At 58.0% G+C, this 14010-nt stretch overlaps 2 protein-coding genes across 7 annotated transcripts in view; both read left to right on the top strand.

The window, feature by feature from the left end:
* Nucleotides 1-6212, top strand: part of ANK1 (ankyrin 1) — a 239438-nt gene extending 233226 nt beyond the window's left edge. For all 6 annotated transcript variants that reach the window (XM_060407159.1, XM_042241370.2, XM_027962535.3 and 3 more), the window contains one exon: nt 3731-6212. In XM_060407159.1, coding sequence (XP_060263142.1) covers nt 3731-3757 — 27 coding nt within the window. In that variant the 3' untranslated portion in view covers nt 3758-6212. The remainder of the gene's footprint in view (nt 1-3730) is intronic.
* On the top strand, nt 5425-13560 carry NKX6-3 (NK6 homeobox 3). The gene is made up of 3 exons (XM_027962532.3): nt 5425-9432; nt 11522-11691; nt 13320-13560. The coding sequence occupies exons 1-3, from the start codon at nt 9051-9053 to the stop codon at nt 13557-13559; spliced, it is 792 nt and encodes a 263-aa protein (XP_027818333.1). The 5' UTR covers nt 5425-9050; the 3' UTR covers nt 13560.
* Nucleotides 13561-14010: the final 450 nt, after the last annotated feature.

Here is a 14010-nt window from a genome sequence, read left to right as displayed (position 1 = left end):
AAGAATACTGGAGTGGGTTGTCATTTCCTTCTAGGCTTAACAATAACCATGGTAACCGTGAGGGCAACCGTGAGGAGTAAGGAGAATACAAGGTGTATCCTGGCACTCAGCCAACTGCAGGTCTTATGTGCAGCGTGACCCAGGTGGGTCAGCTGACCTCTCCAAGCCTCAGGTGCCCCAGCATCTTCCCCCTGTGGGGTGGTTATGGCAACCTGTGGGTTTATGTTCGTGAAAGGGTTTTCTAAATTGTCCAGTCCCGGTCCACTGATTCTCAAAGTGCCGCCCACGTCCCTGTATCACCCTCATCTGGGCACCTGGTGCAGTGCAGACTCCCAGCCCTGCCCAGCACTAATGAACCACGGTCCTGGAGCTCAGGACTGGGGCAAGCTCCAGGGATTTTGATGCAGACTGAAGAATGGGTTAGTAGGACCCGTTCTGGTTTTTCTTCCCAAATTGCCTAGAGATCCCATGGCACAGTTGTAGACTTGACGCCTAAAAGGTGAGCTGAGATGAGACGGCGACAGTTGGTTCAAAGCAGGGGAACAGCCCAGAGGGCAGAAGACCCTGATGCCCGGTGCCCACTCCAATTCCGCCCCTATCCCGCCTGCCCTAGGGGAGGATTTTGCATGAGTTCTGGCAGGTGGGGGAGGGAGCTTCCTAGTCGCATTGAAGCATCGAGGTAGTTGCTGTGGAGTCAAGCCTGGTCAGTGCGCAGCAGGCAATAGCAGCTGGTGGGTTTTGCTCTAGGTCCAAGAATCAGGGTGTCAGTGCTGCCAGGGCACAGCAGGGAGCAGGCAGCCTATACCCTCTAGGTTAGAGGTGCCCAGCTGGGTGCTGGGCAGTGCCACGCATGGGACAGCTGTCACTTTTTTTGTTTCCTTTTTCAAGAGACACTTTTCATTCAGACATTGTGGTTGTAAGGCCTTGTGTTAGCTCTGACCAAAGAAAGTATTTTAATAGTAAATAAGTAACTGTTAGCCGCTTCAGTTGTGTCTGACTCTTTTCAACCCCTGCACCACACCCCTCTGTCCATGGGATGAATGGGTTGCCATTTCCTTCTCTAGGGGATCTCCCCAACCCTGGGATCGAACCCAGGTCTCCTGTATTGCAGGCAGATTCTTTACTGTCTGAGCCACCAGGGAAGTCCAGAGTATTTTAGTAAATGAAAGTTAACCTATAAAGAACCCACCTGCCGGTGCAGAAGACCTAAGAGACTCAGGTTCAGTCACTGGGTCGGGAAGATCCCCTGGAGAAAGGAATGGCCACCCACTCCGGTATTCTTGCCTGGAGAATCCCATGGACAGAGGAGCCTAGCGGGCTACAGTCCATGGGGTCGCAAAGAGTCGACACGACTGAAGCGTCTTAGCACAGCCCAGTCTCCATAGGAGGAGACGAGGAGGGCTGAGGTCATATTTTGCTTACTTTCCTCTTTTAAGTGACAGTCCACTCTCACCCCCAGCCTCCACGGGTGTGGAGCCTGGGGCTGCAGGATAGAGGAGATACCCCCAGACTCTGGGAGGGGTGGGGGCCAGTGGCACACACAGAGAAATGACATGAGGGGAAAAGCCTGACCTGCCCAGCCACTTGGAGCTGCAGGTGGCTGTCGTCTTAGCATTTTGGGGGGTGAGACCTTTCTGGAGGGGCACCCACCGCAGTGGCGACCGGAGGTCTGCACTTCCTGGCCACCCCTGCCGCTGCCGGCTGGTCCCAACGCCTCCTGGAGCTGAGCTCACCCAGAGACAGGAAGAGCAGTTACCCCAGAATCATCCCGCTCCACCTTGAACCTTCTCCTCTGCTCTGTGTCAGGGCCGAAGAGCGGGAGGAAGATCCTAGCTTATCTTCACCAGGCTCAGGATTTTGTAAGGGCTCTTACATGAGGTGTGCACAGCGCTAGGGTAGGCACTCCGGAGCCCACAGGAAGGGTATGTATGTGCACGCTCAGTCACTTCAGTCGTGCCCGACTCTTTGCGACCCCATGGACTGTAGCCAGCCAGGCTCCTCTGTCCATGGGATTCTCCAGGCATGAACACTGGAGTGGGTTGCCATGCCCTCCTCCCGGGGATCTCCCTGACCCAGGGATCAAACCCGAGTCTTTTACATCTCCTGCAGTGGGAGGCAGGTTCTTTACCACTGGAACCACCTGGGAAGCGCCCCCCCCCCCCCCACAGGAAGAGTAAAGGCTGGCTACTGCCTTCAGAGTGATGATACTCCGGCCAGGGAGGTAAGCAGATGAAAGACAGGACAGACAGGACGGAGCGTTTCTGGATCCCGACCATGGCGGCATCCAGTACCGCTCAGTGTCCCGAACGCTTCCTAGATGGTTAGCTGTCCAACATCACAGAGTCAAACAAGCTGCGTCCTCCTCATGGCCTCACTTTATAACAAGGGAAACCGAGTCCCCGACAGTATAAGTAACTTGACCGAGACCACGCAGCAGGAACCCGGCAGAGACAGGAGATGAGTGCAGGCAGCCTGGCTTCAGAGTTCATGCTCTCAACCAGACTGTTCGTTACATGCCAGGCAGTGACACAAGATGGGAGAGAGAAGGGAAGCTAGAGTTTTCGAGAGGGCTTCCTGGAGGAGAGGGCTGGAGGGCAAGGAGCTGAACTTAGGCCAAGAGGAAAGTGGATGGCGTCCTTGACAGAGGAGCCGAGGTCAAAGGCAGGCAGCAGCAGGCACAGGGGTTTGGACTCCGAGGAGGTGGCTTCGCTAACAGGGATATGGGCCGTGGTGGAGGGGTCCCTTCCAGGGCGACAGCTTGCTCACGCCATAGCGGCAGCAAGCCTGGCTTTTCGGTCTGGCGAGGAGCTTAAGCCCGCTCTCCATCCCTGGGGAGCCACTCGGGGCTGAGTTCCCCTTGGTCATCTCCAGCCCCCTCCCCAATCCTGGCTCCCTGCCTGGAGACAGCTGTGCCTCAGATGAGTTTCTGCCTCTCTGTATCACTTCTGGCCCTGCTTAGGAGGCTGTCAGCTCCTCTTCGTGTTAAATTCCTACAAATAGAACCCCGGGTGGCCGATCTTGCAAACTTGGAGTTTTATGCTACCCTGCCAGGCTGGAAGATGCGGCCCCATGGAGTGGCAGGCATGCCATGTGGCTGTGACTTGTAGGCTGCAGAGTTCAACTTCACTCGGCCGACACAGCTGCCATCTTCCAGCCTGATACACCTTGTCTCCTGGGGAGAAAGCCTCTGGTTTTCAAAGACCTCTTGGCCCCAGGCGAGGCTGTCCATCCACAAGACATGGGGAGAGGAGCCAGAGGCCGCTGACAGGAAGAGTCATGGACAGAACCAAAGCGGCACTGAGGTCCCTTGAGGCCACGAGCTCCCAAGGCCACGCCCACTCCGTGCAGGCTGGTACACAGGAGACACCCGTGCCTCTTGGCTGGACTGAACTGAACGAGCCGGGGCAGTGCCGCCTAGCTCGGCCCCTCTCCTGGGGGCTGGGTACATGGGGGGGCCTCTCCCCAGGTGACCGTGCCATCCAGGGAACTCATCCGAGGGCATGGAGCCAGTGGCAGCCTCTGGGTTCGGGAGTGGGCCAGCTGGGGTTTCAGGGAGGTCCCCGTCAGGCTCAGCACCTTGCAGCTCCTGCCTTGCTTGGGGAGGCCGCTTTTCCTGATTCACTCCTGCCCGGGGGCCACCAGTGCAAAAGCTCAGGATGGCGGGGTTTTTTTTTTTTTGCTGGGGGTTGCGCCTCTTCTAAGTGACTCCTTCTTTCTGTGTGTCCCCCAGGATCACACCTCAACACCCAACCCTTGAACTTCACACACTCTGCCACGCACCCAGGAGGAGAGCTGGCCTGGAGGCCCCACGCACGCGTCCCTGGAGGCTGACGGCATGACCTCTGTAAGGGACTTCCTTTAGTCACCTATTCGCATGAACGACTGTAGACGCATGACCTACAGTCTTCAATCCTGCCTCTAGCGACGGTGGATCTCTGTGGGGAATGTGGACGGAAGCAGCAAGAGGGGGTGTGCAGAGAGAGAGAGGGACGCAAAACACACGCAGGAGAGCGCCGAAGGCTACAGCAAAACAAGGGCTCTTTTGTGGCTGGGATGAGATATTTTTAAAATCATTTCAATTTCGACTTGTTACAGGGTACTTTTTTTTTTTTTTCCCAACCTCATTCTGTAGGAAATCCATGTGAGCTTCCTGGAAAGGGGGAAAAAAAAAAAAAAAAAGAGCTTCCTGAAAAGGGAAAAAAAAAAAAAGAAAACTAGACATGAAATCAGTTCCACACCATTAATCCCTTGCCCTCATCTGCCAGCCTTCCGCACCCACACACCTCCATGCTCCATGTGTGACCATCCTTGCCGGTGGACCGAACCTTCCAGAACCTTCCAGAATGCAACACGGCATCAGGACACACAAACACACCCACATATGCACACCTCTCCCCTCTGCTCAGTATACACACAGATTTTACTGTGATGTCCAAGGCTGTATAGACTCTCCTGTGGATAAACTGGAATTTTTTTTATGTTGTCTCTCTCTCTCTCTCTCTCTCTCTCTGCCAGTATTAATCATCTTCCAATGGAAAATCATTACCTTCAGAATGCATTTGGGGGTTCCTTGTGTCAGGGACTTAAGAATCTGAGGCGAGGACCCCCCAGGCTTAGCTTCAGGGCTCCAAGGGAGCCAGCACCCCATCCGGAAGGGTCTTTGCTCTCAGCTGGGGGAGGGCCGATGGCTGTCCCAGGATTGCACCAGCATGTTCAATAGAGAAGAGGTTTTCTATACCTTCAAGCACTTATATCCTAGTCTGTGTTCAAAGTGTAAACTGTACAGTAATCAAGCCTTGTGTATATGAAAACCAATAAATACTATGCAAACCAATAGAAACACTTTAGCAGTATGTACAGAGCACTCACAAACAGCTCAGCTCCTGAGGACTTCTCCAGGCTGCGGGAGAAGGAACCCCACAGCCTGTCTTTCAGCGAAAGAGGAAGGAAGGGCATAGGGCTAGCGAATACGGACTTGCCCAGTTCGTAGGTCAGCCGCCACCAGAGGTCTCCCGGAGCGAACTTGGTGCTGTAAGTCCAGGTAGCCGGCGGGATGGGGCGGGGGGTGGGGGTGGTCTGGGCTGGACAGTCAAGGTACCCCCGTCCCCCGCCTCCTGGAGAGGCAGCGCAGGGCGCGCGGGCGGAGCGCAGGGGGACAGACGGCTGACTACCTGGAGGCTCCAGCCAGGAAGGAGACCCTCCCGGCCCAGGGCGCCCCCGCCGTCAGGGCAGGAAGGAGACGAAGTTCCTCGCCTCGGTGCCATCAGGGAAGAGCCTTAAAGTTACACCGGAGCCCCCGACCCCGACCCCCGGCAGAGGGAGGCCCGAATCAGCACAACGCGCCCGCCCCGCGGCGCCCTCCAGGCCCGGAGAGAGACTGCAGGCTCTTCTCGCCCGCCCAAGGGCCACACTGTGTGTGGATGTCCCGCCCCCGTCCTCCCCGCCGCTCTGCCGAGGTGTCCTCTGAACACATCCGAACCTTCCAAGTAGCACAGAAGCTCCCTCGACGGCAGAGCGCGTCCCCGACCCCCAGCGCCCCCCGGCCCCGGCCGGCCCCAGAGCACACGTGTTCCCGCGGGTCCAGGCGGGGTAGGGGTCGGCCCGGCCTCCAAGGGGCGCGCGGGGAGAGGGAGCGCCCCCCCCCCCCGAGCGCGCGGGGCGGCTCGCAGAGCATCCTCGCAGCCGCCGGCCTGACCCTTCGCTCGGCCCCGGCGCCCCCCACCCCTCCAGCGCCCCCGGCCGGCTGGACTCGCTGAAGGCCAAGGAAGACAAGGCGCAGGGCCGCCTCCCGCCGCCATCGGCCCCGCCTCGCCCCGGCGCCCCGACCCTGTAGCCCCCGGTAGAGCCCCGGCCTCGGCCCCGGCTGCGCTTTGGCCCCTCGCTCTGTCTGGCTTGGCTGCTTGGCCCGCCGGCCCCGGCCCTCGGCGGCATGCCGCGTTCGCTGCTAGTAGGAGCTTGTAGGGGAGGGGTTTGGGGTCGCCACACGATGCCTAGAGAATGCTGCAGTCTGCACCTTAGACGCTTTTTAGAAGTTTTGGAATTACCTTGATTTTTTTAAATTGTTATGAAAATGATTCTTTTCTTGACTCTCCCACATGGCTCTGTTCTCTGGAGGGAATCTCCCCCCTACCCACCCCTCTCTGATGTATAGACCATTCTCCCTACACCAGCTGAACAAATGTCAAAATTAATAAAGAAATCGATTCATGGTACAGGTGCCCTCTCTCCTTCCGGCTCATCTTTAGGGAGTTGGGGGTTGGGAGGAGCGGGGCTGGAGGAGTCTGGAGTCTGGGGGTGATCAGTCTGCAGGGAGACTTGCACCCCACCTGCCCACCTTCTGGGAACATGGGCAGCCCCTTAATCAGGACCACCCATTCTCTTAGAGGCCACTCACCACCCCCAGATGGTAGAGCAGATTGCTGTCCCACCCCATAAAGACCATGCGATGGGGGCAAGTCCAAGATGTTTGGAGAGGGGCAGAGGGAACCACAAAGGGCAAGGCAGGTGGGTAAGCCCACAGCAGGCATACACTTAAGAGGGACCCCCAGCGCTCCCTGTGGAGGTATCTGAGCCTTGCACTCAGTGCCAAAGTTCAAGAACTTCCAACAAAATGGCTCTGATCCTAACTAGTTCCTAACACTTCTTGCAAGGCTCGCCACCATGCTGGCCTCAGTTTTCTCACCCATCAAATGGGGGAAGGGATCAAGCAAGTAGTAAAATCTCTGCAGTCTGTCATCCTGGGATCACTGAACGCAAACGCCTTTGTCAACCTTGGCGTGAAATAAATTATTTATCTGGCTTCTCCTCCTAAGTTTGCATCATTGGTGGAGGTGGGAGGCAGGGTATATAGCCAAGTCACAGTCATAGGGTCTTAGGAGCGCCCCCAGCCTCAGTCTGATCCTGAAGCATCTCTGTCAGTATCCAGGCCAAGCGGCCAGCCATGCTGTGCACCACCATCACCCAGAGGGATTTTAAGACACAGGTTCTGAATCATAACCGCCAGGGTGGGTTCTGGCGGCCACATGAGGAACTGGAATATGGCTTCCCAAAGGGTGGTGATGGACAACTTTGTAGCCCAGCCAATTCAGACGGATAAAAAAAAAACCTTTTCTTTTGTGTTTAATCCAAACTTCCGGAGTGAGGTCTTTCTTGTGTTTAGCCTGTCACTTGCGTGGCAGGGTCACAGCCAGTTCCAGCCCAAGCAGATAACAGAAGTGTGGGCAGAGCCGGCTCTTTGTGAAAGGGGAGCCATGCTTACAATCTGGGCCCTGGGCCTCCTGCTGAAAACCCAGGAGCAGGCTTGTCTCTGCCTGCCAAAGGGCGACCATGGGCTGGAAAGAAAGGGCCCTGGGACTGCCAGGCAGAGAAGGGACACAAGTCCATCTGCCTGGCAGCCACTGTGTTCCCTGTCATGTTGCATGTCCAAACCAGCAACATGCTGATGGGCATTTAAAAAGAAACTACAGATGGGGAGGGAGTGGAAGGGAGGTTCAAGAGGGAGGGGACGTATGACTGAGTGATGTTGGCGTTTGGCAAAAACCAGCACAATATTGTCCCTGGAGAAGGAAATGGCAACCCACTCCAGTATTCTTGCCTGGAGAACTCCATGGACAGAGGAGCCTGGTCGGCTACAGTCCATGGGGTCGCAAAGAGCTGTACACAACTAAGCGACTAACACTGCAGCACAATATTGTAGAGCAATTATCCATCGATTAAAAATAAACAAATTTGATTATTAAAAAAGAAAGTAATAAAAATAAACTGCAGGAAAGGATGCTGTTCCATGCAGAAATGATCCAAGTACTTACTGTGTTTTCCCTATTTGTAAAATGAGAGAGAGACCCTGGTAGAGCCTTGTATGTTGTAAAAATTTATTAGGAAAAAAAAAAAAGGGCATATGGGTGCCCTATGATTCAATCTCGTCTCACCCATCAAATATTTACTGAGCACCAACCAAAAGCTGGCACAGGCACCCATCGCTGAATCAATGGCCATCTCAAGCCATCAACCCATCCAACCCAGGTGCCAAGCCAGGCAGAACGCGGCAGAAGCACAAATGAGTCCTTGGAGGCGGAAGGGCAGACAGAGGGGATCAGGGAGAGCCAGAGGCAGAGCCAGAGCCTTGGGAGCACCCAGCCAGCACCCTCAGAGGGGTCCCACTCCCACCCCTGGCCCAGCCTGCCTGGCAGGCTCCCACCTGCAGGCTCTCTGGCCCCAAAGCCCAGCCTCCCCACTTACCCATCCCAGCATGGAGAAGGAGCGGCAAGCCTCTGTGTCCACTCTGCACACTCCCCCAAGAAGCCTGGGCATCTGCTCAGAAAGGGGCCTGGGCACCTCAGGGCAGCATCTCCCGAGACCACAGGGGAGGAGCTGTGCCCTCCAGCTGCCCCAGAGACATCCCCCGAGGCACCCACTTTTTCCTAGACGCTCACTTGAACCAGGAGCGGGTAGACCTTCTCAGAATGAACAGAGGTTCCTGAGCGCTCACTCTTTCTCTTTCTGTCTTTCTCTGTCACACACACACACACACACACACACACACACACACTGGCTGATTTTACAGTCAATCTTTCAAAGTGCAATTTGTCTAGGAAAAGCCAATGTGAGGCCCGAGAGGGTTTCCACCAATGGCGAGGCGACTCTGGCCGCTCAGCCAGTCTCGGGTTTGTATTCTAATGGGCCCCATCTTTATCAGGGAAATGTTGCTTCTCTGAACTGGAAACTTCTCATGGAGGGTCCCCGGACTCTGAGGCAGAGAGGGGCCTGAGCTGAGGTGTGGGGAGCTGCCTCTCCCTAGGCAGGGGGAGAAGGCAGGGGCACTGGGGAAGGGGTGGGGGCTGGCACCTGCCTGGAGACACCTGACTTCCCGTGTCTGGCGTGGTCCGGGACCCGGGCAAGGACTGGGCTGGACGCCCTGGGTGGGAGGCCGGCCCGGGGCTTGAGCCGATTTGACCCTCAGGAGCTGTCATGGGGTTCTGGACTGGACCTCAAGGGCTCTAGGGGACTGGATTTGGAGTTCTGGCCTCCCCTTGGCCTGTTGTGGGGGGGCCATGGAGTCCAACCTGCAGGGCCCCTTCCTGCTGAACAACACGCCGCTGGCCCAGTTCTCGGAGGTGAAGGCACCTGTGTGCCAGTACTCCCTGCAGAACTCCTTCTACAAGCTCAGCCCCCCGGGCTTGGGCCCCCAGCTGCCGGCCGGGACCCCCCACGGCATCACGGACATCCTGAGCAGGCCCGTGGCCGCTCCCAACAGCAGCCTCCTGCCCGGCTACCCCCACGTGGCCGGCTTCAGTGGCCTCGGCTCCCAGGGGGTCTACTACGGCCCCCAGGTGGGGAGCTTCTCCAAGGCGGGGAGCGAGTACCCCACCCGGACCCGGAACTGCTGGGCGGACGCGGGCCAGGACTGGCGAGGCGGGCGGCAGTGCGGCAGCAGTGAGTACCGGGAGGGGGAGGGGAGCGGACGCTCGTGGGGGCGCAGGTAGTGGGGGGGGGGGGGTTCCCCTGGCAGCCGTTGAACTGCCTGGGGCAGACCCTGGGTCTGTCCCTCCACCCGGGGCAGCGTGGGGTTCTCCCCTCCCCCTCCCGCCCCGGCTTTGCCTGGATGGGCATCTTGACCCCCTGCCCCCACCCCTTTTACCAGCCGCCCTCCTGGGGACCCTGAGGTCCAGAGAGGACCGCATGGCCCACCCCATCCTTTGTAAGGTCCTGCTCACCTTTTTTCTCCCACCCAGAGCCGTGTCACCACTTCACCCCAGTGAAGAGAATTTCCTCCCTCATCATCTTCGCAGAGTCCCCCCCCCACGCCCCAGCAGCACTCAGGGACGTGAATGTACCCCGACCCCACCTGGGTCCTGCCCGGATCCAGGGGGCCGGTTCCCTCCTGGGGAGGGTGGAGATTCAGGTCAACAGCAGCAGGCAGGCCGCCCAGCCTCCAGGAGGCGCCGCTGAGCCCCATCCTACTGGGCCCTCCTTGTTGTTGGGGGGAGAGGCCCTCACCCACCCTTCCCCAGACTATGGCTTTCAGAGAGTTAGTGCGGGGCCCTGGGCCGCCAGTCAGGGCCTGGGGGAGGTGGCTGGTCGTGCAGAGGCAGAGGCATGGGGGGTGACTGTGGCTGTCGGAGCCACCCCTGGGCCGCATTACGCAGAAGCAGAGGGGGCCTCCACTGTGGCGGGGGCTTGGGGTGGCCCAGGAAAGCCTGGAGCACGCCTGCCTCCCACCTGTGTGCTCTGGGGTCCCCACGGCCCCCATCGGCCTGAAACACGGTGAGGCCACAGGGGGCCTATCTTACAGCTGGTTTGGGGGTGCTTTACTCTGCCCTCCATGTCCCACTTTGCACACACAGCCCCCTCTCTGCACCCTGCCCATCAACCCGGAATGCACACACACACACACACACACACACACACAGCAAAGCATCTGAGAGTCAGGGGCTGGATTCACTCAAGGGGAGGGGACCAAAGGTGACCGTCTCTCGGGAGGTCTCCTCTCCTGGCTCTGCCTCGGTTTCCTCACCTGTGACCGGAGGATGTGGGATTTGGAGGTCAGACTATGCTGAACAAGGCCCAGCATATGGGCCTTCTGCTTCCCCAGGGCTCATCCACACTCTCCTCCCCTCCCCTCCCCGCACCAAGCACCTGAGAGGCTGCCCTGGATGGGCAGGGGTCACTTCCCCCACGGCCCTCCCACGCTTTTTGGGGTATTTTTTAAAATTTATTTTTAAATGGAGGATAACTGCCTTACAATTTTGTGTTGGTTTCTGCTGTACAACAATGTGAATCAGCCATAAGTATATATGTGTATATATATATATATATATCCCCCCTTAAGCCTCCCTCCCACCTCCACACCCCATTCCACCCCTCTAGGTAGTCACGGAGCACCGAGCTGAACTCCCTGTGTCTGAGATAGCATCACTGAAGCATATATATTGTCACACATTAAACAGAGAGCTGGTGAGAAGCTGCTGTGTGACACAGGACTCAGTTCTTGAGGCCTCACCTCCAGACTCTGGTGGGGTGGAAGCCTCGTGGCTCCCAGGCCTGGGGACCAGGCAGTCACTTGGAGCTTAAGGCTCTGGTTTTCCCAGAAACCTGGAACCGGGATTCCAAGAGCAAGAAAATGGAGGAATTCCCAGGCCCCCGGGGTCCTGATCGTTGGTAGAGGCATTAGATCTGTTTCTTGGTGACCTGAAGGGATGTCTTGGAGACCCAGAGGAGGCTTCTCCTGCCTCTTGGTGGGGCGGCACCATTGAGGAGCAAGGATGTTCCACGGGGAGACGCAATTCTAAGCACCCTCTGACAGCAGTTAGCTACAGCTTGGGGGCAGGTGCCCTTGCGATCCCTGCCCACCCAGACAAGGCAGAGGCAGGCTGCTCAGGTGAGAGGTGCCCCAACGACCCCGCAACCTCAGCAGCTTCTAGGTAGGGGCGCTCACCCTGTGGGGCAGGCAGGGCAGGGCAGGGCAGGGCTGGGACTCCCCCACACTCAACGCGCTAAGGGCACACTTTCTTCCTCCCACCAGCCGCGGACCCCCTGGGCGACAGCATCCACAAGAAAAAGCACACCCGGCCCACCTTCACGGGCCACCAGATCTTCGCCCTGGAGAAGACCTTCGAGCAGACCAAGTACTTGGCTGGCCCAGAGAGGGCGCGCCTGGCGTACTCGCTGGGGATGACCGAGTCGCAGGTCAAGGTGAGTCCGGGAGGGTGAAGAGGCTGTGTGGCAGTGAGGAGCCTGCCGGGACAGGGTGCCACTGCCTGGCAGGGAGGCAGCCCTGCGCTCATGGCAACTGCAGCTCAGTGGGAGGCTGTTCAGGTGTGTGGGCACCGCCTGCCTGCCCAACCCTGGAGACGGCAACAGTTACCATCACCCCGATGGCAGTCGTCCGTGGCACCCTCTTCTGAGAGCTGGATGTCTAACTGCCCATTTAAACCTCACAGCAACCTTGTGTGTGTTGGGGGTGGGGGTGGCAACGGTGGGGTCTTATTACTTATTACCCAACTTGAAAAGTGAACATGTTACTGGTTCAGTCAAGTCCAACTCTTTGCAACCCCATGGATTATAACCTCTGTTCACGGGATTCTCCAGGCAAGAATACTGGAGTGGGTTGCCATTCCCTTCTCCAGGGGATCTTTCAACTGAGGGATCAAACCAAGGTCTCCTGCACTGCGGGCAGATTCTTTTTTTTTTTTTTTTAAATGTATTTATTTTTTTAATTGAAGGATACTTGCTTCACAACAGGCAGATTCTTTACTGTCTGAGCCACCCACTGATTCAGCCAAGTATTTTGCCCAAGGTAACTGGCTAGTAAGTGTTGGGAGTCAAACCTGGATTACAGGGCTCCAACCTCATGCCTTCCCCAGCCCCTGCACGGCCAAGGCTGGAAACTTAAAGAGCTGATGGCAGCCTCTGGGCCAGATCAGCACTCACTTCAGGCTTGTTCTGTTAGGCAGCCTTGGCCTTGGTTCACCACCAATATAAAATAAATTTAAAGAACTTGAAAGTGAATATAACTCCTCCCCACAACTGCCCATGAACCTCACTGCCCAGCCAGAGGCAAGGCTCAGCTGGGGTACTCTCTCTCACTGCACACCTCTCATTTGAAAGTGAGTATGCAGGCTTCTGCTTCCTCGGGCTCCTAGGGCAACCCTGGCAACTCTGAGGCTCACTGTGCCCCGAGGGGCTTCGGATTGGGGCACCATCTCACGCTAGCTCTGAGCTGTGCTGGAACTGCCTGGATCTGTGACAAGGTGATGGGCTTGAGTGGAGTGGGAGGCACAGGGGCAGCTGGGGACCCGGTCTGGGCACCCCCAGGGCCCCCAAACCACCCTCATCCCCCGTCCTCCGTCCCCCTCATACCCCTCTCCCCCTGCAGCCTTCTCCTCCCAATACTAACTTGGCTGGAGAGGAAGTGCCCTCTCCACATGGCTCTGTTTCCACATGGCGCTCAGTCGCTCAGGGTCCTTTCTGCAGGGTTCTATCCCCAGCAGTAAACATATGTTAAGTTTTATTGTTGGAGAAATTATTCATTAAGTTCAGTGCACGTCTAGGAGGTTAAAAGCCTTTAAGCCCCTTCCACCCCAATACCAAGATGGCAAAGGAGAAGATGTATACCACACGGAAGGGTTACAGGGAAGCCGAAAAAGCTACTGCACTCAGTTTTTATTTTATTGCCCTCCTCCAAAAAAAAACAAACAAACAAAAAGAAAACCTGGTCCATTGCTGAGCCTAGTCCAGGATGCAGAGTGCTTGCCGCCGCGGGGAGCCGCCGGCCCGAGAGGGGCGTGCGCGCGCCAGCCTCAGAGCCCCTCTCGTCCCAGGTGTGGTTCCAGAACCGGAGGACCAAGTGGCGGAAGAAGAGCGCCCTGGAGCCCTCGTCGTCCACGCCGCGGGCCCCGGGCAGCGCGGGCGCGGGCGGGGAGCGCGCGGCCTCGGAGACCGAGGACGACGAGTACAACAAGCCCCTGGACCCCGACTCGGACGACGAGAAGATCCGGCTGCTGCTGCGCAAGCATCGCGCCGCCTTCTCGGTGCTCGGCCTGGGCGCGCACGGCGTCTGACTTCGCCCGCCCGCCGCCTCCGGGGTCCCCGCGGTCCCCGCGCGGACTAACGGGGGCTGCGTGGGGGGGCGGGGGGAGGAGGCGGAGGGGTCGGGGAGGAGGGGAGGAGGAGGAGGGAGAGGAGCTGGAGATGGCGAGGAAGAAGGAGGGGGAGGAAAGGCCAGCCTCCCGGAGGCTGCGTGCTTAGTGCGCACTGCTCAGTCGCTCAGTCGTGTCCGACTCTTGGCGACACCATGGACTGTAGCCCTCCAGGCCCCTCCGTCCATGGGGGTTCTCCAGGCACGAATCTGGAGTGCGTTGCCCAGCCCTCTTCCAGGTCGGGGGCGCGGGGAGGGAGCCAAGAGGGAGACGCGAGCCTGGCCCCTCCGCCCTCTTGCGCCTCTGTGGGCCCAGGCCTGAACGACCAAGCTCTGCAGCCAGCACACTGGCCGCGGGGTCCCAGACAAGCCAC

Source organism: Ovis aries, chromosome 26 (assembly GCF_016772045.2).
Source record: "Ovis aries strain OAR_USU_Benz2616 breed Rambouillet chromosome 26, ARS-UI_Ramb_v3.0, whole genome shotgun sequence".
Taxonomy (NCBI): Eukaryota; Metazoa; Chordata; class Mammalia; order Artiodactyla; family Bovidae; genus Ovis; species Ovis aries.
The sequence above is the reverse complement of the archived record's forward strand: the minus strand, read 5'-3'. Positions and strand labels throughout refer to the sequence as shown.

What these genes read in the sequence shown, in the direction of transcription:
- NKX6-3 (XM_027962532.3), top strand. Translation starts at nt 9,051, where the DNA reads ATGGAGTCCAACCTGCAGGGCCCCTTCCTGCTGAACAACACGCCGCTG. An exon ending in CGGGCGGCAGTGCGGCAGCA is followed by an intron (nt 9,433 to 11,521) that starts GTGAGTACCGGG and finishes TCCTCCCACCAG; the next exon opens with CCGCGGACCCCCTGGGCGAC. An exon ending in TGACCGAGTCGCAGGTCAAG is followed by an intron (nt 11,692 to 13,319) that starts GTGAGTCCGGGA and finishes CTCTCGTCCCAG; the next exon opens with GTGTGGTTCCAGAACCGGAG.